Source organism: Mytilus trossulus, chromosome 8, assembly GCF_036588685.1.
Source record: "Mytilus trossulus isolate FHL-02 chromosome 8, PNRI_Mtr1.1.1.hap1, whole genome shotgun sequence".
Lineage (NCBI taxonomy): Eukaryota > Metazoa > Mollusca > Bivalvia > Mytilida > Mytilidae > Mytilus > Mytilus trossulus.
The window spans coordinates 51072197-51098104 of NC_086380.1; the positions used below are offsets into that span (position 1 = coordinate 51072197).

The window sequence follows — 25908 nt, forward strand, 5'->3', positions numbered from 1 at the left end:
TGATAGTTATGTATGGCCACACAGTGTATTTAGATATTTTGCAAATTTTGTTTATATGAATTTAATGTGAAATTAACATGAATTTCACGTTATTCGAGCTAATACACGTAATTCATTCACGTGAAATTCACCATAAATTTTGCATGGGAAATTCACACGAATCAAGTTTTTCTTATATACATAAATAAACAATGCGATATTTTTAAAAAATCAATGCGATACTTTTAAAATATCATAGCAGTGTTTTTCTAATATCAATATTAGTACCGATTTGTATTAATATTAGACTGGTGTACCCATATTTTGACAATTTTACCTATTATGTCTGTTTTGTTCACGCATCTTTGTAAATATGACAGAATTTGATGAGACTGTCATACACGTGAGAGGTTAAGCGCTAAAAAACCAGGTTTAATCCACCATTTTTAAAACTTGAAAATGCCAGTACTGAGTCAGAAATATGACAGTTGTTATCTATTCGTTTGGTGTGTTTTATCATTTGATTTTACCATTTAATAAGGGACTTTCTGTTTTGAATTTTCCTCAGAGTTCAGTATTTTTGTGATTTTACTTCTTAGTATTCTTGTTTGAATTGTTTTACATTGTCTTATCGGGGCCTTTTATAGCTGACTATGCGGTATGGGCTTTGCTCATTGTGGAAGGCCGCACGGTGACCTATATGTTTGTGTCATTTTGGTCTTTTGTGGATAGTTGTCTCTTTGGCAATCATACCAGATCTTCTTTTTATATTGTATGTAAATCAGCAGTTTTACGACCATTGCTTGAATTCAAATTGTTTTTGGTAACATCTTACAAATTTCTCAATTAGTTTTGGAAGCAAAAATAATCAAAAAAGGGTTTAATAAACAATGCCGTAATCAAAAAGCTAAGTATCAAAATGATTGTTCACATATATAACATTTAGCAAATTTCATAATGAACGCACCGAAATAATATATATCCAATATGCACTCAACGCACGCATGGAAGACTTTCATTGGATAACAATGAAACTAACTTGTGACAAAGATGAATCATACTGTCCTCGTTCAGATTGATTCGACAAAATCTGACCTGTACTTTTAAATCTCCTATTTTTACAAATTAGACCGTTGGTTTTCCTGTTTGAATGGTTAACACTATCAATGTTCTTGTTCCTTTATAGCGTGGTGTTCGCTATGAGCCAAGGCTCCGTGTTTAAGGACCTACTTTGATCTATAATGGTTTACTTTAAACAAATTATTACTTTGATGGAAAGTTGTCTCATTCGAACTCATGCACCATCTTCTTATATATATAAATCTTTAAAATTTCCCCTTATAAATAACTGCTTTCCAGTCCTCCAATGAACGATCTAAATGTATGAATATAGAAAAGATTATACACATTTCTAACGGCAAAAGACATTTACATCTTATTTATTTGTGTTCTAAACATTTTTTTTAGTACTCATTGAAAAAATGAATTTATAACAAGCGATACGGATTGTTATTTTGCACTAAGAAAAGTTCGCGTATTTATACGATCGGTTACTAGCTAAAAACGAACGTCAAATCCCTGTGGCAACAATACATCGGAATACCTTCACGGTCATCGCGATGTAAAAGAGCGTCCACGCGGCGAGCTGATTATGTTCATAGAGATATCGATTTACCAACGGGAAAAGTCTTTTATATCCAAAAAGAACTGTTTTCCTTCTCAATATCTTTTTCTATGTTAATAATAAATACATTTTCTGTTTGACAAGATTTTTGATTTTCGTTGTATCTGAAGTTGTCCAATTTATAGTCTGAGGCTACTCAGTTGGTATCTTCAAAGTTCGGGACATCAGCATTTGTACATTTTAATTTGTTTGGATTTTACCATTTGACTTTTTATTGTAATTTGGAGCTGTATTGGATTGGATTGTTTGAATGAATGTTTCTCTTAAGTAATGATATTTTTGGTCTATTTCGATATTACCAAGGTGGATAGGCTATAGCAGTGTGACCATTATATCATAATCTAATAGGTAGGTAGACGTATTTGCAACCGCATTTAAATTCCGCCATTGCATCATAACTTCAAATAGAATTATAAAAAAAAAGATGTGGTATGATTGCCTATGAGACAACTGTCCACAAGAGACCAAAATAACACAGACATTAACAAATATAGGTCACCGTACGGCCTTCAACAATGAGCAAAGCCCATATCGCATGGTCAGCTATAAAAAGCCCGATAAGACAATGTAAAACAATTCAAACGAGAAAACTAACGGCCTTATTTATTTTAAAAAAATGAACGAAAAACAAATATGTAACATATTTAAATAAAAACTGATTTATAATTTTGTACATTAAAATTTACAATATTGTGATCAAAATTCGTTTTATAAAATGATAAAATAATTTTGTATACGCTGAAATTAAATTGCACTATGGGTAATTTTGAATGGTGTATGGTGTATGGTGTAATGTGTATGGTGCATGGTGCAATGGTGTAACGTGTATGGTGTAATGGCACATGGTGTATGGTGTAAAGGTGTATGGTGTATGATGTAATGGTGTATGGTGTTAGTGGGAAGTTTACACCATCCAAGGACTGTAAACAAACGACAACAACTGAATTACAGGCTCCTGACTTGGGACAGGCACATACATAAATAATGTTGCGGGGCTAAACATGTTAGTTAGTCGGTTAAACCATGTGATTGAAAACAATAGACTGAACAGATTATTAACACTTTCAACTATCAATAGGGTCAAGAAACATGTTTGAAATGATAAGTTCATGTAAGCTTTAATTTTGTTACAATTACGAAATTTTAGTGATATTGATCCTAAAACATTAAACCGGTCATGATCTAAGTTTGTGAACTATGTTTGCAGTTTTCTTGACATGCATTGTGACATGTCATCGTATTCATTTTATATTAGAAAACTATAGCAGTTATATTAGAAAAGTATCGCATTCATAAATTTTTGATTTAAAAAAAAAATCATCGCTATGATATAAGACAAATATCGCATTTATATTTTAAAATATAGCAGTATCGTTGACTTATAGGTGATTTTGGCGTAGCAAACAATTGAATTCATCTCAATTGCATTCCACTGAATTTGCTACATGATATTGATAGAATGTGTACATCTACAAATGATAAATCGTGCATTTATGTTTCATTTATTCAATAATTCAATTTTCTCGTTTAAATACACTTTACTTGTTATTACATAAAATAACTCATGAAAATTATACACCAGACGTATGTCGTGTTAAATGTCATCCTGTTTTAAGAAAAGAGTCATTACTTTATACCGAGAAATCTGCCTTTCTTCGTACAAATGCTAACATTCGTCTGAAATTTTCCGCAATGCAACTCGTTGATATAAGACAATATCGCTCGTTGATATAAGAAAAGCTTTTATCGAATCGCTTCTTCCATAGACTGATATATATAAGCATAAAAAATATTCTTCTTGGTCTTGATCATGTGTTCATCATGTTCATACTTGCATTCTATTTTACCTTCTTGTATCCAAAATGTTTTGGTCTTAAACAAAGAAGGCAAAAAAATGCATCAGAGGCTATAAATAATAAACAGGGCACTTTAGTTCACTCCGAGAACTTTTTGGGTTGTGTGCGAGTATCAATCCTTTTTTTGTGAATGATTTATGGACTGTGGTCATTAATAGAAGATATTTGCACTGATGTATATTTGATTTGAGTTTATTTTTATAATGTATGTACAAGTATTATTGTGTGGTCATCAGTTTTGACACAAACCAATCACAAACGATTGAAATAAATTATTTAGTTTTTTCAAAAAGGAAAAAAACGAATGTTTCCAATCATGCTTTATTCTACAATTAGTAATACTGGCGAATGACAGTGAAAATGAAATATATGATTTTGCACTTTGTATACACTGTAAGTTTATACATTCTTATTGTTTTAAGAATAATAACACGAAGGGAATTTAACTAGACAAATAAGGTCTTCCAAGTAAAACAACTATCTGGAGGAAACAGACAAGTTGACCCGATATTCATACGTTATAATCCTTCTTGTTTGAAAGCTTATGCTTTACCTATTGGTATTTTAAAGTATATTCGAGATTCTGATTATATTGGCAATACTCTGTGGACATTCAATTTGAATTGTCTTTCCTGTAATAAAGTACTATTACCGACTGCAAACTGTTGGCCATTTTAGCAAATATAACACTTCATACCTTATATTTTTCCGCAGGATCTATGGTTGTTCTTTCTAATAACAATTTGACTAAATCTATACGTTCTCTTTGAACAGCTAAATGTAAAAGAGTGTCACCGTTCTGAAATAGAAAAGTTAAATAGTTCACAGTACTTATATGTATCTTACAATGTTCGCATAGAAGTCACTCCTTTGATAACTTCTTCTGCAACTTGATACAATCTAAGTTTATTATACACGCACACTTATGAATACAAGTTTTACACCAGCAATTGTGGTTTCAGAAGTCGACCTGAAGTCGAACCGACAACACCATAGAAGAGAGAACAAAACGACAAAAAGACAGACAGCTACCTACGACAAACTACAAAAAGAACTGAAAAAATAAACAACACGAACCTCATAAACTTTCCATTTGCCACATTAAATAACACCCAATTTACTGAAGACAGAAAACAATGAATATATACAATAAATCAGCAGTATGGCAATTTACTTTTCAATAAATGCTGTTTGTGCTGATTCAGATACTTCATTTTGAAAAAAAAACCGATATGAAATGAAAGAAAGGCTATTTATTATGAGTGCATATACAAATTTATGTTAAACTGTTTGCAAAAGAATAAAAAAAGACAAGCTTTATTTATTGACAAAACATACATCTGAAATAGAAATAATGATAAACAAAATATGGGTTCAAAATACCAAAACATTTACTATAGCATTAGATTTCTTCTGAATTTTTATGTTTCTAAACATTGCAATGTTAGGAGTCTCGTCTGTACTCCTTATTATTTGACTCATCAGGTTATTTATATTTTTCATGGCAGGTACAAAGGAAAAGAAAAGCAACTAAGCTACATGATTGTTTTTATTAAAAAATAAAAAACAAATCACATATGAAAGATATATATAGGGTAAGTCGATATCCATATGTTAACAATATTTTGATTTAGCTGCATAGCTTCTGTTTTTCCTTAACAAACTTATGTTTATTAGGCAGGTTGGAACATAAAATACCGGGAACTTTATCCGTACATCAGATATGATATTTCTTCTGGATGTATAACCTATAATTATTTTACTTCTCAATGTACACACAGAAGATACCTTTTAATTTTGATAATGAATTGAAATCATACATAACTCTCTACTGCTGAAATTTCAAATAACCTCAGTTTGCTTTATACGGTTAATAATCAATGTGTGTTATACATGATTATCAGGAATATTTGGGATAATTTTTTTTTTTACAAACTTTGACACATGACTTAATGAAGAAATCACAAAAACTTAAGAAAATTAGAAACCAAATGTTAAAAGAACATTTGGAAGTCTTTCTCATATTTTGATAGGAAAATATTAACTTTTGGTTTAATATGTTAATTCTGGTGTCAGATAATAGACAAATTTTGACTGTTTTCCCAATAAATATGTTTCATGTTTACTTTCGAAGATAGAAAAGTGCTTCCGGGTTGCAGAATGTCACTTCTGGTTTCATTTGAACCCGATTACACAATGACTCCAACAAATAGTTTAAAGTGCTTTAACATAAAAAAAAATCAAAAACGGTTACTTCTGGTTTATAAAATTTCTTATTTGGTTGACTTTCTTCAAGATAATATTTCTGCAACCCGATTCAAAAGACCCTTTGACTCAAATATGTACCAAAAAGTAACAAAAATTCCAAACGCCATAGAAATTTCAAAACGGAAAGTCAAAATGCTTAACCATACCAAACACTCTAATATTAATTTACAGCGACTGTGTAAATTTAAAAAGTCAAACTAAACTTTGACCTTGACTTTAATTTCCAGGTCATAAGACAAATACTTTTTAATCAAGAGTCTTATATATTGTTTATGGGTTATATTACCATACTCGTAATCTTTAACATAAGGGGAGGGGGAATAACTCTCAGATGGAGTATCCGGATAGCTTCAGTCCAATGTTTCTCTTCATCCTGAAGATATAACGAGCAATTTGGTAACATAAATTTGTCATTTACGGTTGAAGGAGTACATGTAGTGGATACAAGAAAAACAGTTCTCGAGTAGATAACTCGTAAAGTGTTCGGTTTAACAGGGTTAATTTAAAACCGTTTAAACTGTTCAATACCATAAATCAAGAATCTTGTCGCCATCTTGTGAAACAACAATTCTGAGCAAAAAAAGTATGTGGAAGAACTAAGAATAATTATCAAAAACCTGTTGTTAAGAGAAGGTTTTCCCACCCCTAGCGATATATTTTGATATGAAAATATTAAGACAGCCGGTTTAAAAGTTCATTGCTAGTGTCAAATGTTTGCTGATTCCAAAAAATATAAGGTTTCTATACAATGTTATATCTGGTTGGAAAAATGTCACTTTCGGTATTTTTTGAAAGTTTTATGGAAACTCCTTTCAAAACTATATTGTTCTACATTCTTTTAAATGCAATAAGTAAGAAAAAAAGGATCTTCCGGTTAACCCTTTGTCACTTCTGTCTTTTTCCAAGGTGATATGCCTTGCTACCTAATGCACTAATTGATATGGCTTTATGATGCATAAAATAAATTTAAAGCAAAGATCGAAATCTAGAAAGTTAAATTGACTTATGGCCTTGAACTTTACTTCCGGTTTGAAAACACGGCACTACCGGTATCATTTCATAGTTCACTCGACACTGAATGCAACAATATATGGTTATACATACTTATTCATCAAATAAGTATAAAACAAGGCTACATCAACTTCATTTTCGGTTGGCTTTTTCATGGTCATATGGCTTGCAATTTAATGCAAAAAAAATCCCAAGGACATGAAATCAAAAGACCCTAAGTACATGTATATGTATATAGTAAATAAGTTGTATCATCACACGCGTAATTCTAAATATAAGAGGGGAGATAATTGTCCATTTAATGTCAACAGGTCAATGTACCCTTTCAACCAAAATGTATGTCGCAACTAACAGTTAAGAAAAAATACGTTGTCGATATCTGAACTGAAAATTAGCCTAAATCAAAATTCGAATATGACTTTGACCATTATTTTCTTTCTTTTTCTTTCGGACCAATGACACAAAATCAAAAGATCCTAAGTCTTTATCACTTATAGATTTGCAGTTACAAATCACTGATATCAAATTCATCAGTTGAAATAACTCACAAATGGAGTCTCCGTATAGCTTCGGTGCACAGAATTATCCTAATTCTGAATATATAACGATATATTTGGTTAAATTATATTTTTCTAATCTTTTATGATTGCGATGGAGTAGGAAAAGAAAAACAGTGTTTAGAGAGAACATTCCTACAAAAAAAAATGTGTTCGGTTAAACATTGCAATTTTTAAAAGCGTATAAACTGTGCGATATCATATCACCCCCCAAAATATAAGCGCATCTTGTGAAACAATAATTCTGAGCAAGAAAAACAAATAGACGGAAGAAAACAAATAATAATCAGAACAAAAGCAATATGACTTTCTATGGAAAAGTGGAAAAAAATAATATTTAGAACAAAAGCAAAAAAAATTGAACGTTAAGTAGTATGCTTCGGGATGTACATGCATTCGTTTACTGTTACAGATGTGGCGTGTCAAACTGTTTGCATTCAAAAATATGTACATGTTTATGGTTTTCTCTTTAATGTTTTTGTTTGTGTCCTGTTTTATCTTAGAAATTTGAAGTTTCTTGACACTGTTTTATAGGTGGATTTTATTATTTTCGTGATTTTTTTTCTATAATCTTCTCAATGGGTAACTACATATTTAACATGAGTTTTAAAAAACGTCTCCTCAGATGAAAATTGAAAAAACTATCTAAATGAAATGATGCAATGCAAATGATTGAATATGTCGTTTAGACATTACAAACGGTTTTATAGCCTTATACTTATTTTTTTTATTATGTAGTTTTTCCATATTTGCCATCATTGCTCACTAGCAACTGATTTTGGGAGGTGCAGACGCTGTGAATACTGATTCATCATTTTTGATTTCTGTACGTCCCTTTTCGTATTGTGTTGATTTGTAAAGAGGGAACTAATGATGATGAATCAACATTGAGTTTGATGGTTATTGCGCAAAGGTTCAGGTAGTACCCTTTTTTCATATGAAACTCGCATGAGACTAAGCTACCGCAAAAAAAGAAATGAATTTCTAAAGCATTGGAAGTAATCGCTGAGATCTAGACTTAAAATTTAGAAATAAAACAAAAATGTCCAAACCTATGTTGAATATGCCATAAAAAGGAAACTTTCCAACAAAATCTTACTTTTAAAAAAAATTAACCTAAGCATGAACAATTAAGACAATACTTGTTACTTTTTTTAAGAAATAACATAGTGTATTCATTCTAGAATTAATTGATAAATATATTTAAATGAGCATAACTTTGATGATTTCAGAAAAAAAACTAGCAACGTACATGAGCCGGCGATTATGATCTTACTCTTCAACTTAATTTCGAACACCAATCCCTCCCCCCCCCCCCAAAAAAAAAAAAACCAAATAATAATAAAATAAAAGTACTTCCATTTTTCATTGTTATCCATTTTAAAATATGACCTTTTCCTCTTTAGAAACATCTTAGAAATAAAGCACACGTAGGCTCTTCTGACACAAACAATGTACCCAGTACCAGCTTGTTCTGTAAATTAAGGGGCAATCTATTAATCATTGCTGCATTGTGGTTATTGTAAGTGAAAACATATTGCAGATTGTAGGTATCTGTTAAATACGCTTACAAATTTGCAATAATTAAGAAAATGGCAGATCATTTGAAGCTTTTGATACGGCGTGCGAAACAGTGTTATAGCGTTATACTTTGCGACGATGTCACTGTATACTTCAAAAACATTTCGCTGATGATTAAACTTTAACAGGATATAAATTAAAAAAAATCACGGTTACTAAAAGACGTTCTTTCAACCAATCGATAAATCATTTACTTTTGACACAAAATTATTTGGATTAATAAATTAGAATATTCTTCCTTTTTTATGAAGTTGTCTATATTTGTATTATGCTGTTAATTTCAAAGTTTTAGGCATGTCTTTTGTTTGACTATTTCAGTTAATGTCACCATGTTGATTTAATCAATTCAATTTAACTAACAACAAAGGATACAACTGACCTGGATATGTAAGCTGAATATTTCAACCATCAGACTATATCATATTTTAATCTGGATCACTCGAAACATGATTCACAAACATTGATGAAAGTGTGTTTTTTTCAGACGGCGGGGCGGAGTAGAATGGATAATAGACATGCTTTAGCCTTTGACCAGGCTGATGATCTTTAATGTTCTTGTAGTGTATTAAAGGCTATTCGTTTTATCGTTTTTCATATTAGTGTTATGGCGTTGTCAGTGTTATGCATGTCACTTTGGTAATATTGCTTCTCTTTTTCAGCTATTATAATATAGAAAATACGAAAAGTTTTCAAGCAGTCGAATGTAGAGTTGATTGGAATTCATAGTTATGTATGAACACACAGTGTGTTTAAATATTTGGCAAATTTTATTCACATGAATGTGAAATTAACATGAATTTCACGTTAATCGAGCACGTAATTCACGTGAATTGCACGTGAAATAATGATTCACGTGAAATTCACGTGAAATTTTTCAGGTGAAGTTCACATGAATCGAGATTCTTTTTGCTTTAAAGAAATTAAAGTGAATACAGACTCAAACCACAAATTTCACAGGTTCGAGTTTATTAAAGAAAGTTATTTTTAAGCTAATGCAAATTATGTTTTGATAAATATAAGCATGAACAATATTCTTTTTGGTCTTGATCAAGTGTTAATACTTGCATTCTATTTTACCTTCTTGTACCCATTTTTGGGTCTTAAACAAAGAAGGCAAAAAACTGCTATAAATAATAACTAGGGCACTTAAAACCCAAACAGCCTTTTTATTTCTACCAGTGATTTTTCCTTAAAATTTTGAGTGAAAGTATTTCATGGTTTGAGGAACAAAATATGATGAAAAAAATTGGGGGTCACCGACTAAATTTTGTCGCTATAGCAACCTCAGTTTCGTGTTTTTCAGAATATGAACATAATATTTCCTTGTTATATAAACTCTCCAAAAAATACCTTATATCAAACCTACTAGCATAATTCTTGTTTCGCGTTAAACAGTTTATTTGTACATATCAAATACAGGTTCAAGAGTTTAAGACTCATATTGTTTTGATCTTTAAAAATATGATTTATTTCATTCCTGCCAAAAATAAAATGGAAAAATGAAAAACATTTCCAGTATTAAAAATTAAAGAATCTACCAGTGATTTCTTCATAACAATTTCAAGAAAGAAAGTGCCATGACATTGGGTACTCTTCAAAATAAAGCAAAAAAAAGTGTATGTCACCGACCTTTCAAAAAAGTTTTGAGTAATTTTCATGTATTTTTCTCATTTGTTTGGAAGAATAGAGTTGTCTTTCTTCAGAAAATTGCATCTGACGTCATAGTACAAACTTTCCTTGCTGGCGCACTATTTGGAAAAAATCGCAAATTAGACGTTCAAAACCAACATTTGAATTTCCAAGAATAACAAATATAGTCACCTACTTTATTATCCGGCAATACAAGAGATTAAATGCATGTGTCAGTATCAGATCTTATGATGGTGTTGCCGCACAATAGTAACCTTCAGAAACACCATCCGGAATGGAAAAAATTTAAAATAACATTTCACGCCGCTTTGGTTAGGAAAGTCTATCTTTGTCCGCTGCCCCTCATTAGCAAAATTATTGAAAACAATGAAAGATGGCACTGGCTTACTACAGAGTGTTTGACGATATCAGACTAGATGTGTGTGGTTTTTTTCGCGTCAATTTCAGAAGTTTGCCGTAACGAACGCATTTGCTACTGTTGACAGATGGACATACAAAAGCACGGACGGACTTCTTCATACTATTATTTTTTCTCGATTAAGACGAACGTATAGACATTATTCCATCTTGTTTGTGAATTCATTATTTCTGAATATTTAAGATATAAGAAAATTAAAATTATAGGTATAATATATGAATTAAAGTTTTTGATTCTAAAACGTGATACATCTATCATAAAATACAACCCTGTTATTACAACCTGACGTGTTTTGAATAAACGAGACACTAAATATAAAACACAAACAAGTTTTTATTAAAAAATTAATTAAGAAATATTTTTCTGTTGAGAACTACAAAGTAAGATTTCTCCAACAGGAAAAATTATTATAAATCTAAATTGCTAATTTTGGAAATTAAAACAAAGTCAAGGTTGTTGCCGGCATTGAAAATCGAAATATTTTTTCCGAATCTTTCCGGTAGCTAGCCCAAATGAAAGGGAGATATTTTATGTTGGATATTATTTTAGGAACAATTGGTTTTGTCATAAGTTAAATTTACAACAATTTAGTTTTAAACACAAAAAAAAAATGATTTTAATTCATATTCCCTGAGTATTATTTGTATTAATATGTTTTGCCATACAGCTAATCTCCTAATGTATGTAGGGTAAAACTTTTGTAAGCTTCCTTGCTTTGTTTGTATGAATGTTTATTCAAGCTTTGTAATTAAGATTGACATCTTCAAATAAAGGTATGTAAACCTGTATATATGATATTTAGATTCAATTGGACATTATCAAAATATTATTATACAAAATATACAAACGAAGCAGGCAAGCTAACCAAAGTGTTGATCTACATACATTAGGAAACTAGCTGTAATTTTCAGTCAGATCAGGTAAATTGTTCATCATTTCTTCTTATTAATAATAAGACAATTTGAAACGAAACAAATGACAAACAACAATGACCGTTTGACATAATTTTATTTTTATTTTAAGATTTTTTTCAAATAAGTAGTATACTAGTAAATAAATCTTAACTTCATTGCAAGATCGGACATTATTGTACGAAAATCATCAAGACATCAGTTACATGCATACGTTTCCAATATGTCAAAACTTCTAGGAATAATTTTTTATCGGCCTGATCTTCTGAATACTCAATTTTTGAATTTTTTGAAAAATTGATATTAAAATTAGAAGGATCGAATCATAGGGAACATGTGTACTAAGTTTTAATTTGATAGGACTTCAACTTCATCAAAAACTACCTTGACCAAAAACTTTAACCTAAAGCGGGATGGACGGACGAACGAACAAACGGGCGCATAGACCAGAAAACATCAATTGGACATAAGAATAACTTTTACCATTCTAATTACCCCGGTAACCTGTACACAATCGGCGCAAATGGAAAACAAAATCTACACAAGTGAACGAATAAAAAAAATGAAATGCAGATCGGCGCAAATATAAGATAAAATCTACGCATGTGAAAAAATAATAAAAAAAAAAATGCAGATCGGCGCTAAAAAAAGTCGAGATCAAAATTTATATTTCATTATTTTTATTAGAACAAAATATAGTGTAGTATCTTTTGTGTCCATTTGTGTTAAATTGCCACAAGATATCAGCGCATCGCTTAATTTTTCTTTATTTGGGAGACGTATTTGTAAGCGTACACCATGTTGGAATCCGTGAAAAACGCGAAATAGGACGTTATAATTCGACGTTTTCTCATTGCTAGAAACAACGTCACAGAGCTTTTAAGTCACTACTAAGTTGCGTTAGTTGTTGCGCATAAACAATAGTCATCTTGTGTGGTCATCAGTTTTTAAACAAAACAATCAAAACAAAAATGATTGAAATAAACTATTTTGTATTTTCAAAAAGGAACAAAACACCTTTTTTCCAATCATCCTAAATTCTACAATAGTAATACTGGCAAATGACAGTGAAAATGAAATATCTGATTTTGCACTTTGTATACCCTGTTAGTTTATTCATTCTTATTGTTTTAAGAATAATAAGACGAAGGGAATTAAACTAGACAAATAAGGTCATCCAAGTAAAAACAACTATCTGGAAGAAACAGACAAGTTGACCCGATATTCATACGTTATAATTCTTCTTGTTTTAATACATAGCGTATGCGTTACATATTGATATTTTTAAGTATATTAGAGATTCTGATTATATTGGCAATACTCTGTGGACATTCAGTTTGAATTGTCTTTCCTATAATAAAGTACTATTACCGACTGCAAACTGTTGGCTATTTTAGCAAATATAACACTTCATACCTTATTTTTTTCCGCTGGATCTATGGTTGTTCTTTCTAATAACAATTTGACTAATTCTATATTTTTTCTTTGAACAGCTAAATGTAAAAGAGTGTCACCGTCCTGAAACAGAAAAGTTAATTAGTTCACAGTACTTACATGTATCTTGAAATGTTCGCATAGAAGTCCCTCCTTTGATAACTTCTTCTGCAACTTGATACAATCTAAGTGTAGTGGATCTCAATGCTCGTCAACTTCGTACTTTATTTAGCTTTTTTAAAACTTTTTTGGATTCGAGCGTCACTGATTAGTCTTTTGTGAACGAAACGCCCGTTTCGCGTACATATAAAATGTAGTCCTAGTATCTATGACGAGATTGTTATTATACACTCACACTAATGAAAACAAGTTTTATACCAGCAATTGTGGCTTCATAAGTCGACCTAAAACCGACAACACCATAGAAAAAAAACTACAAAAATAATGAACAACACTAACCTCTAAAACTTTCAATTTGTAACATTAAATGACAACACTTTACTGAAGACAGAAAACAATTAATATACACAATAAATCATCAGTATGGCAATTTACTTTTCAATAAATGCTGTTAGTGCTATTTCAGACACTTCATATTGAAAAAAAAAACCAATATGAAATGAACGAAAGGCTATTTATTTTAAATGCATATACAAATTTATGCTAAACTGTTTGCAAATGAATAAAAAGACACGCTTTATTTATTGACAAAACATACATCTTTTAAAGAATGTACACCTCTGAGAAGCCAAAAATTTCTAGAATTAAACTTTTTTTCTTAACCTGATTTTTGGGTTTATAAGACTGCTGCAAAATAATTAGTGAAGAAAAAATCATATGGTGGTGCACTTCTTTTTTTGCTACGGCCCTTTGAAAATGCCCAATTCTGATGATTTTCCCATTTTTCATCGATTTTTACCTATTTTTGTGCTATTATCGTGAAAAAAATCACAGTTCCACAATTACACTTTTTTTCATACTTTCTATAAAGATGAAGTGGACCAATCTGAATAAATTCTACTTAAAAAAACTATAGGTAGGTGTTAATATAAGAAAGTTTTATCATATTTTGATGCTTTTTTGTGTAAAATTTACCATGCTGTCAATTTGGTAATTTTATGATTTTTCTCAATTCTAAGAACAAAATGCATATTATTTCCACTTTTTTGTTATAAATGATTGAAAAAATACATATCTAAGAAATTTAAAAAGACCAAAATGATATGGGATGCACATGATTCTTGTAAAATCATTTTTTGTATCCCTAACCCATTTTCTCAAAATTTTGGCTAAAAATACTGACTTGATTGGTCTTAAAATTTCAAATCTGGATTTCTCAAAAACCATTCATTGTAAATACACAATTTTTTCACAAGGTTATGTTTGATTATATTATTTTAAAAATTCATTGATGTTTTTCACTTATATTACATGTTTTGGAAATAATTCAGGAACGAGATTTCAACGAGACAGAACGAGACTGAAAAGTCAGAAGAATACATCCTTAAATAGAAATATTGATAAACAAAATGTGGGTTCAAAATGCCAAAACATTAACTATGGCATTAGATTTCTTGATATTTATAAACATTGCAATGTTTGGAGTACTCGATGATTAGGAGTAAGCTAATAAACGAACGATTCAAATTGGAAAGACGAAATTATTCCATCGCAAACCTTTTTGGACGCCATCAAGAGTTGGTTAACCACTTTTGAATATCTGCTTCACACATAAACATGGATATATTCAATCCCGTCCTCTTTTTCGCGAAAGTGACATTCCCGAAGCTGACTTATCACCGAATAGGTACCAACATGAACAACACGCTAGGTGCTATATATAAATAAGGGCAACAGCAGTATGCCGCTGTATAAAACTCTTAAATCTATAGACAAAAAACAAAATCGGGGTAACAAACTTAAACTGAGAGAAACGCAGTAAAAAAATATACCAAAACTGCGTCTGGATCTGCGTCACTGAATGAAATTGATGGATGGAAAAAAGGGACGAAAGATACCAGTGGAACAGTCACACTCATAAATCGAAAATAAACTGACGACGCGCGATGGCTAAAAATAAAAAAGACAAACAGACACACAACAGTACACATAACACAACATATAAAACTCAGAAATAAGCAACACGAACCCCATCAAAAACTTGGGGTGATCTAAGGTGCTCTGGAATGGTAAGCAGATCCTGCTCCTCATGTGGCACCCGACATGTTGCTCATGTTATAACAAATCCGGTAAATAGTTGAATTCGGTAGGTCACATTCATGAAAGGGGAAGGGATTGTCTTTACGACGATAGGAAGATATCCGATATCATCTGTGAAACGGTTATTCGATAACGGTCAACCAACTCGTGATGTAAGTGTAACATGTAGACCGGAGTATAACAGATTATTTCCAGACCATATGTTACAACCATCCCTTTAATGGGAGCCAAGAAAAGTTTGATTAACATTTTCGAGGTACCATGGGTGCTGTAAAATTATTAAAAAAAACCATCAGCAAATACGAAGTGGCTTCACGGAAAATGTGAAAGTTACTGACACACTAAAACCGTAATAACAATATCAGGATGAAAACCAAATATCAAGTAATTCCCTTTCATACGAGCAGAGAAAACTTGTCATTATACAACAAGTGTTGTAAAATTTCCAACTATTGCCAAACAAGAAGGGCTACATGACAGAATTAAAAATTGACTACTCTCTGAAATTCAACATTGATGAAAGTGTTATTTTTTCAGATGGAGGGACGGAGTAGAGTGGATACTAGATCTGTTTGATCATTTGACCACGCTGGTGAGCTGGTGAATTTTCTTGTAGTGTATTGAAGGCTGTTCGTTTTGTCGTTTTTCATATTTTTGTTATGGCGTTGTCAGTGTTATGCGTTAAAATGTGACTTTGGTAATATTGCTTATCTTTTTCAGCTATTGTAAAAATGAAGATATGAAAAGTGGTCGAGCAGTATAACGAACCTAAGGTAGACTTGATAGGAAATCCTTGTTATTTATGGCCAGGCAGTGTGTTTAAATAGTTTGCAGTACACGATTCATGATTTAATTTTCAATGCAATGAAACATGGTCGGGTAAAATATACTTTAATACCACAGCGTGTAGAACAAAGAAAGGCAATTGAATGATCTTATACAATATAAAGACCTAGGTTTTACTACCAGCACTATGTGTTGTACAACTGAAAGGTACAGTTACTTGCAATATCAATGTTGCAGATATATATTACAGATAATGCAATATCCATAATGACACAACAAATGATTGAAATTTATCATCAATTCTCAATGTATCATGAAGCATATACATACTTAAAAGAAAATGCATAAAAGAGCAAGTATTATAGGTAGGCATTTAAACAGTTTTATATAATATAATATGATTTATTTTATTCAGACGATTAAGATGATTTCAAGACAAATATTGTATGCTTATTATGCCTATGCAATCAAACATTGGCATCCTATAATGCTCTGGAATACAGACTATAAGACGCCAGTAAAGATTTCACTCTGAAACGGTCATTTTGATCTGAAATGCTCTTAACAGACTTAAAAATTAAAGATAACATTATTTTCAGTTTTTCAGTAAACCTTCAAACGTATCAACTGCGGTATATACGGTACGTACTGTTCAGACCATTCGCTAGCCGGGAATTTAGATGTGGTCATTCTGTTCAGTTATTGCTATTTAGCTTTACATATCAACAATATACTTAATGACACTGAACAGTACTGAATTCATCGCAGTCAATTAATCTGAAAATCGAGTGAAAGACATAACATGTTTTAGTCAATTTATTGTATAACCTTTTCAGATCATATCAAGATCAAAATATCTGTTTCATTCTATAATTTGTTTACTAGTGATTGCATATTAAAAGTTATATAAGTAATATAACCATTTGCTGCTTGTTTCTGTTAGATTTATATTGTAAAATATGTATTTGATTTCATAATAAAAATAGTGTTAACATTTAACACATAGTGAAGTTTATATATTTATACAGTCCGCCAAAAGTTAAGCACCACCTATTTTTATTGCATAGAATTTTTTTCAAATTTAAAAAATGAATTATTCTACGAAAAAAAGAAAACAATCATACAGCAATTTTGGTAATGTATACCATAAACAAACCAGAAATGTAACTTTAGTCACTTATGGAGGTTCTATGCATGTAGGTTTTCCGTTCAAAGAAAGAGTGTAAATTACACAATTCAGAAACAGAATTTAAGTTTCACTGTGATTTTATTTTTTTACAACAATTGATCACCCAATTACAATTTTCAACACATGAGCTTTGGTATGTTTGGCAAATTTAATGTCAAAATTTGAGTCAATAGCATGTGTAACAACCTCGCTTCCGGTACAGTTTCATAACACGACGTAACCTTCTCGGTGCAAGCCGCCAAGCTTTAGTTTAGGATAATCTGTTGCTTTAAACAACAAATGCCACTTTTAAATCGACAACATATTGTGAAGGTGGATATCCGTGATTGAGATTTCCGCCAAATGGCATCTCAGACATGTTTGATAGGGTTTATGTATCGGGACATGGAAGTCTAAAACATGGTGTAAATGGCTTGTTGCTCTTTGGACCCGTGTTAAAATCCTTGCCCTATGTGTTCTAGCGTTGTCGTCTATGTTCAAGGGTCTTGGTAATGTAGACGCAAGTGGGGGATTATTAAAATGAGGAACTACAATGTTTTAAGGCACCAAATCTCTGTATGTCTGTCGGTTTATGTTACCCTGCAGACTATGCGTACCGAGCTAATAAGGGTATAAGAAGCAACCCCGTACTGGAACACCACCAGCACTGAATGCAGTCCTTGTGCAAACATTTTTTTGGTCATAGGCCGTTTTGTTTCCCCGCGAAATTCGTATTATGGCGTCAACTGGCAGTAAAAGAAACTGGCTACCATCTGAACAATGAGTGTTTTCTCAGCTTCTTATGTTCAAGCAAAGATAGTCATTGTCCCATCAAAACCTGACGGTAGAGTGCCTACCTGTAAGAACAGGTCTCTATACACCAAGACTTGCTCTTCGGTTGCCTCTGAGAAGTCGACTGGCCAATGTACGAACACTTACACGCCCAACTGGAGAAACAGTGTATTTGTAATCGCGCAAATGACCTTTTATAAGAGGTTGCCTGACTGCTTTATCGGAGTTCAATCTTTTTGGTCGTAATGAATTTTCTTAGGGTATGTTGAAGGTAATTCATAACACCAAACATTAAATATTTTTTTCGCAAAAGTTATGAAAATATTGCCAGTTATATTTCGGTGGTGCTAAACTTTTGGCGGACTGTATATTTAGGAGTATTACTCGCTCAATTTATCAACTATGTCCAGTTGATACCATTTCTCAGGATTTAAAAAAAAACATTTTACATAGAAGATAGCAAATTCCAATTAAAACCCATAATCATATATATACAAATATATTTACATGTGTTTAATGAAAAACCAATGAAAATTTGTAAATAGTCCTTTAGATAGGATGAGCAAACTAATTTCCAAAATATGCTGTCTAGTGAAAGAAAAAGAGAAATATATAATTCAGAAGATTTGATATGAGTGCAAGTGAGACAAATCTCCATCCAAGTCACAATGTGCAAAATATAATTACTATAAGGTCAAAATACGGCCTTCAACACGTAGGTCTGGCTCACACCGAACAGCAAGCTATAAATTTTCCCAAACAGACGAAAAAACCTGTAGAGTGTTTTAAATTCGAAAATATATAAATGTAATGCGATAGGTCACTTCTAGTTAAATTCACTTGACGAATAATTTAAAATAGACTTTTTGTATGTAGACAACCTTGTGTGTTCTTGTCCGGACATCACAAGTTTTGGGTTCATAAAAAAGTCAAAGTATAATTTTTCGACCTCCTTGATACCAAGGAGTTAACAATCAAATGTATAGGTTAAAGTTGAACAGTAAGCGTAATGTTTCATACAACATTTACATACTCATTTGACAAACATACAGGCTACAGTGATACAAAATCGAATAACAACAAACCATTATTAAAACAAATTATCAACAACTACAACGTAAAGCTATAACATACAATTAGACTTACATCAGCTAGAAATTGTATATGATAACAAAACTATAACTATGTAAACACCGCAATAAATTTAAAACATTTTACGGATGCCATCACAAGTTGATAAATATGTTTTACAGATGACAACATACATGTTCCAATTGTCGTACCCATAATTCCCGGAATGTGACCTACCGAATTAGACTTATCACTGGTTTGAAATGTAATGAGCAACAAGATGAATACCATATGTGGAGCAAAGTCGATTACACTTCCAGAGTACAAGATATCACTCCCTGTCTTTGGTTGGATTCGTGTTGCTCAGTCTTTAGTTTTCTATGATTTGTTTTGCATACTGTAGCTTGTCTTTTGGTCGTTTTGGGTTTTTGTCATTGTCAGTTTATTCTATACATATAAGATTGATTGTCCCTTTATTTTATTTTGTTTCTCGTCTACTAATAAGTATCAAATCTGGTTGAGACTAGCGCATTAGACATTAAAAAAAAATGTTAAGTTAAGGACCATTTTTGCTTGTAGTTGCCTTTTAATTTATTTACATTTTGGTCTTTCGTCGGCTACTTAAAGATCCTAAATTCGTGTACATTGTACATCTTATACTTAAACCGTACTTTGCTGTAAATGTACGTTGTTTTACAATCATTTATCTGTATTTAACATATCAGTAAAACAATAACTATCAATGATACGAATATTTCTTAGAATGTATTGATGTTCAATGGCATATTCCATCCTTTGCATTTTGACGTTTCTAAAATCAGAGTTTAGTCGTTACTCCTTTACGTTTGACTCGTCAATTACTCATCATGTCATTTATCTTTGTCATGCAAGTAAAAAGATTGATCGATTAGTTGCCATCGTGCATTGGCTAATTGATGTAAACACACATTATTTTGAAGGGCTGACTACAGTAAATCACGAACATAAGTAAAATATTAAACATTGTTATTTGTGCATTTTTTTTAATATACTTCAATTTGAAGAATACCCTGAACATTTGAGAAAACAAAATTAAATTATGTTTACTCAGTTTTCCATTTGTCGTATTCGTGCTAGTTGGATTTATAATTCATTGATTGTTGTTTGCGTTATGTCCATGAGCAAATATTTCCTGCATATTCAGGTGGAAAACAAACAATCAATAAATAAAATGGAAAGGTATTGCTGCAGGGATATTGGGATAAAGGTCGGGAAATTAGGACTGCCACATGATGGTATGCTTGACACTCATACCACATCTGCCTTTATTTATTGATAGGGGCAGAAAATTTACTACTAAAGTTGCATTGCTACGTGCCATTTCTGGACCCTGAAAGAGATGACACAATCGCTGTTTAACATGCCGAGAACGTAGCTCTTTCTCAACACGAATCATCGGATTTATCGTTTCCATTATGATAGGACATGGCTGTGAATTTGTACAATCAAAATAGCGAAACATATTCCCCACTCTGGCAAGGTTTTTTTTTTTTGCCGTTCGAAAGAAGACCAAATGAGACCATAACTCTAAAAACAAGTCTCCTTTTGGATCCCTGTTGAATGTGTGTACACAAAAAAAACCCATGTAAACAAATAAAAAAAGATCGGGTGTTTTCCGCTGTCCTAGATTTGTAAAATTGCAGAAAATAATAGATAGATCTTTAATTAGATATGCAAAAGTAATTCTTTTGTAAGACTTTCATCTAAATGAAGAAAAGTATGTGTTTTAATACGACTGTGTATAAAAATATAACACAATTGCTTCATAATTCATTTTTGTCCTAATTTGCCATAAGGGGATATCAATCAGATAATCTAATCTTTATAAAGGAATGTTTTCTAATTTACCCATTTTGTATCTGTAGTATTAAAACGAGTCTTGTGACTTCTTTTATTATTTTCATTTCTCAAAGCATATCATAAGACCTATCTTCTCATATCGTATCTTAAAACTTGTTTACCTCCCTCACAAAACTGGTCTTATTATGTATAATATATACAATATTTGACAATTATGCACAAACCGTAGGATGAGAAAATTACTCGTGACCCATACCTTTGTAGTTCATGTTTCAAAAAGCATGATGTAAACTACATTTTTATTTGGAAATTACTTTGGATTTTTTCTTAGGCTTTCTTTAATTAAGATAACAATTAAAAAAGGTTTAAAAACCTAGGAATTATGATATCTCATACCTGATTTTTTTCAGTCGGATCTATACATGTTCTCTCTAATAACAATTTGACTATTTCGAAATCTCCTCCAAGAACAGCAGAATGTAAAACAGTGTCATTGCCCTTAAAAAGAAAGGTTTCATTGTTCACAGCACTCATGTAAAGTTTTGAAACGCTGCTGTAAATTAAAAAAAAAAAAGCTTATTTAGACGTTTTGCATTCATATTCAATGAAGGTAGACACGAGTGTAGATATGATATTATGATCAACAAATATATACTTTTTCCATCTTCTGCATCACACCAACAACATACAATTCTTAATAATATCCTTGTGTATTTGATTCAAATTTTATGTTCACGAAAGAAACGTTTTGAACTTATTTCATTTTACTTTCAATTATCATATGGTGTTTATTTTCCACAGTATTACAATATAAATATGAAAAAAAATAGATATTCCTTATACTAATGGCATATTTAAATTTTCAACCAGTAACTAGATACGCATAATGTTTCACGTGATTCATGATCATGCATTTAGACAGTTTTAAAGCATATAACATAATGAATTTTGTGATTTTCTTTCCGATACAAGAACTTTATTCTGTTTATTACCATGCATATACATATCTTAAAGTTGGTTCTGTGACTCGTAGTATGTAGGTGTTATAATGCTTTTGTTTATACATTGAAATGAAGAGGACATGTACATACAAATTGGCGACCTATATATAGATATGCATATCCAAAGTATTTGTGAGAAGGTTACAATGTGTACTACCCAAAATAATTGTTTTGAATCATAACGTATAGAAGTGGGCGCAATAATTTACAAGGTCATAAAATATTCCAATAATTAATGCATTAAATTCAATGTTATTTTCAGATTAACACAATTCATTTGATAGGGCGCAGTGGCAATGGATATATTGTTATTGAATAAAATAGTTGTTAAAATTGTTTCTTAAAATTTAGATTAGGAGAGACATTAATGACATGGGTAAAAATGTTGTTCCAAACGTATCTTAAATATACCAGAGACAAATATGTTTGTTTGTTTTGGAATATGGCTTACGTCTTAACCAATAAACAAACAAATTTTTAACAAGGCAGTTCTTGTTACATGCAGAATATTGATGGTGTATTCATCCTGAATTCAACATTTGTTTAAATGAGTATAAAGTTCATGATGTGAGAAAAGCAGCAATTTGACGATTAAACACATAACAGGAATCTAAATACTGACATTATTTGTGGTAATATATTTCAAAATATGACCTCTTCCTATAATAACCCTTTTGCAAATGAGGCAAATCTAGGCTTTTCAAACAAACACAAGAAACCAAGTCCTTACAGCTCCAAATAAATAATGGTAAAATTAATAAATCATTACTAAATAAAGTTAATTGTCAGAAAAATTGGGCATATTATTTATCAGTGTTGGTATCTACAAAAGAGAAGTTCGACTTGAAATGGATTATATTCTAATGAATTCATACGTTAATCTGTTGAAAACCTTGTCGAGGGTGAAAGAGAAGAATTCAGTATCAATCATAAAATCAAAATACGTTAATATGAGCATAACGGTCTCGTGACCTCATTTTATAGTTTCATTTTTCGAAAGACTACACTGTATTTTACGAGCTATCTTTTCATATTTTATGTTTTTAAATTTTTGTTTTGTTGAATTGTATGTTTATCTTACAAAACAGTTTTTTCTTAAGTATAATGTATACAAAATCTGTGAAAATATTGCAAAAACTGTAACTTTAAAAATGGTCTCGTGGCCCATTCTTTTGTTTTAATTAAGTTAAGAGATGACATCTGAAAGATCATGAAGAAACAAACAAGATAATTCGACAATCAAATGAAATACCAATGTAGTATTAAGTATATTGAGAAGTGTGGTACACAAATTATATGTATTAAAATGGTATGTTTATTTGGACATCATCAAGTTTTGTGTATTCATAAACGTTTAATCAGAATGATAATTCAATCCAGGCAAATAATACCTCATACCTGATTTTTTTCAGTAGGATCTTGAATTGTTCTTTCTAATAACAATTTGACTAATTCGATATTTCCTCCAAGAACAGCAGCGTGTAAAAGAATGTCATCGTTCTGAAAACAAAGGTTTGATTCCTCACAGTACATAAAGATTTACAATGCCGCTGAGAATTCAACATCACATCACATTCCCCAGGCAAAAATGTGTATATGTTGTGTACAAGATGTAAGTTTGTACAAATTATAATTTCTACAGGGTTTTTGTACAAGTTAAAAAAATTTTACACCTACCTTCTTGCAATAGGTGATACAAGTTTGTCTTTTAAAATGTTTCAGTAAAATGTCTAAAATTCAAATCTATATACTTCAACCTAACATTTAGCGCCATTCTCATTGTCCTAAAACTGGAAATGAGGATACCTGAATGGTTTAAGGTGGTACCCAACACTTTCACTAAAATTAATTTGGCTCGTTTAATTTTCATAAAACTTTGTCAAAGTAAATAAAAATAAAAAAAAAAATAAAAAAAATTGTACCAAGCGTTTTGTCAGAAAAATTACACCGGTGATATAGAAGTTTGACAAACACTTATTTTGATCATTGATAAGCTTAATATTCTCTTAAAAAGGCAACGTAATTAAAACGTTCAGCTGATTTTACAGAGTTATCTCCCTGTAGTGTTAGGTACCACCTTAAATTATAGTTTTATTTTCCTCCATATACCAAAATCATATCCATAAAAAGTATTTTTATGTTCTAATAATGTTTTTATATCAATGCTCAGTAGAAGACTATATCATATAGTTGTGTAAATATGACAGACATATGAGAAACAAAATAATGTTTGCTTGCATCATCCACGTGTGTAAAGCGGTTAGTAATACTCTGAGAACTTGAACAAATATAATTTGTACAATATTACAACTTGTACACAGCATATACATTTTACTTGGAAAATATCACAACGGGATGAATATTTAGTTTGAAATATATGATTCAGATACAAAATGAAATGAGAGTAAACATGAATATCTTGTCATAATTCCGGTTCAAAGCCTTAGCATCTTACTAATTTTTTATATATATTTACCAGCACAATTTCATAAGTCCGAATTAGCCATCTACAATGTACAATACGGTGTCTGTTTGTCGTCGGACTGCCACTTCTAGATATTTAAGCCATATTTGAGGGTTTCAAAGTCGTATCATGGATGTCCACACGTGATCTCATTGTATTGAAATATTAAATTCGGCTTTAAGAAAACGTTCGATTTCCAAAAGTTAATGTTTAAATAGTTTATATATATTTACTTTTCTGCTGATTAATGAATAAGAAGATTCTGCCGTGTTTCAATACTTTAATTCTATACACATTCATTATACTTTCGGAGTATTGTGCTATTAATTTTAACAGCTTACATCTGAATATCAAATATCGCTACTCCCAATTCGGTTCATTAATTAACTGTATTTTTGCAAGCAGAATGGATACGTGAAATTAAAAACAAAATGTTAAGTTTATTTCACACTTTTAGTCTTTTCTAAATAAGATTGTAAATTTTTTATCGATTTAAATATAGATATAAAATTACTACAATTCGTTTTTCATTTTCGTTTACATTCCCTGTATCAAATAAGAGTGTCATGAGACAGGTATAGTTGTTTTTCCTTGATAGGCTTGTCAATGTAACAAAAATAGCAAACAGCAAACAGCAAGGTAGAAGACACCAAAGGAACAACCATAAATTCTAAGATAAATCGTGTGTACAAAGGCAACAATTTTAAATCAACGAAAGATTACACAACACGTCATAGAAATTTAAGACTGAGCAGCTTGAGTGCCTTCTAAACCTTTGAAACTAATTATAAGTGTATAAGTAAGGTGGGTACAATAGTTGGTGTGTGAACATTAAGTTGGATGGTTATATGAGCTGATTAAGCAATGGTTGCAAATCTTAACAAGTAATACATTTCATATATTTCATACCTTATATACTCTTGTAAGATCTATAGTTGTTCTTGCTAATAACACTTTGATTATTGTTAATCTGTTGTGCAAATTTGAATCATAGTTATCCTACAAAAAAATGTTAAGATGTTCAAAGAAAAGGAACAAAAAATGAGTGAACATTAAAGTATGTTGAGCAGGTGTATATATATTCTTATAACACTAATGGGAAGACATATATTTGATTGAACAACTGTTTACAATCCTGATTACTTTTAAAATGATATACATTATTTATCTTTGGAAATATAACTGTTATATATAATAAAAATTCGCTAGATGTCCACA

At 31.1% G+C, this 25908-nt stretch overlaps 1 protein-coding gene and 1 long non-coding RNA gene across 2 annotated transcripts in view; both read right to left on the reverse strand.

Annotated features, from left to right (window-relative positions):
* LOC134727742 (uncharacterized) overlaps window positions 1-15041 on the reverse strand; it is a 74298-nt gene extending 59257 nt beyond the window's left edge. The window contains exons 1-4 of the mRNA XM_063592129.1: window positions 15027-15041; window positions 13332-13433; window positions 6074-6160; window positions 4217-4318 (exon numbers count right to left, since the gene is read on the reverse strand). Of these exons, the coding sequence (XP_063448199.1) occupies window positions 4217-4318; window positions 6074-6160; window positions 13332-13433; window positions 15027-15041 (306 nt within the window). The remainder of the gene's footprint in view (window positions 1-4216; window positions 4319-6073; window positions 6161-13331; window positions 13434-15026) is intronic.
* Window positions 15042-21620: 6579 nt separating this feature from the next.
* Window positions 21621-25685, reverse strand: LOC134681970 (uncharacterized). The gene is made up of 3 exons (XR_010100736.1): window positions 25600-25685; window positions 23625-23726; window positions 21621-21723 (listed from the first exon to the last, which is right to left on the reverse strand). It is a non-coding gene; the product is annotated as an uncharacterized LOC134681970 (long non-coding RNA).
* Between the last annotated feature and the right edge of the window lie 223 nt (window positions 25686-25908).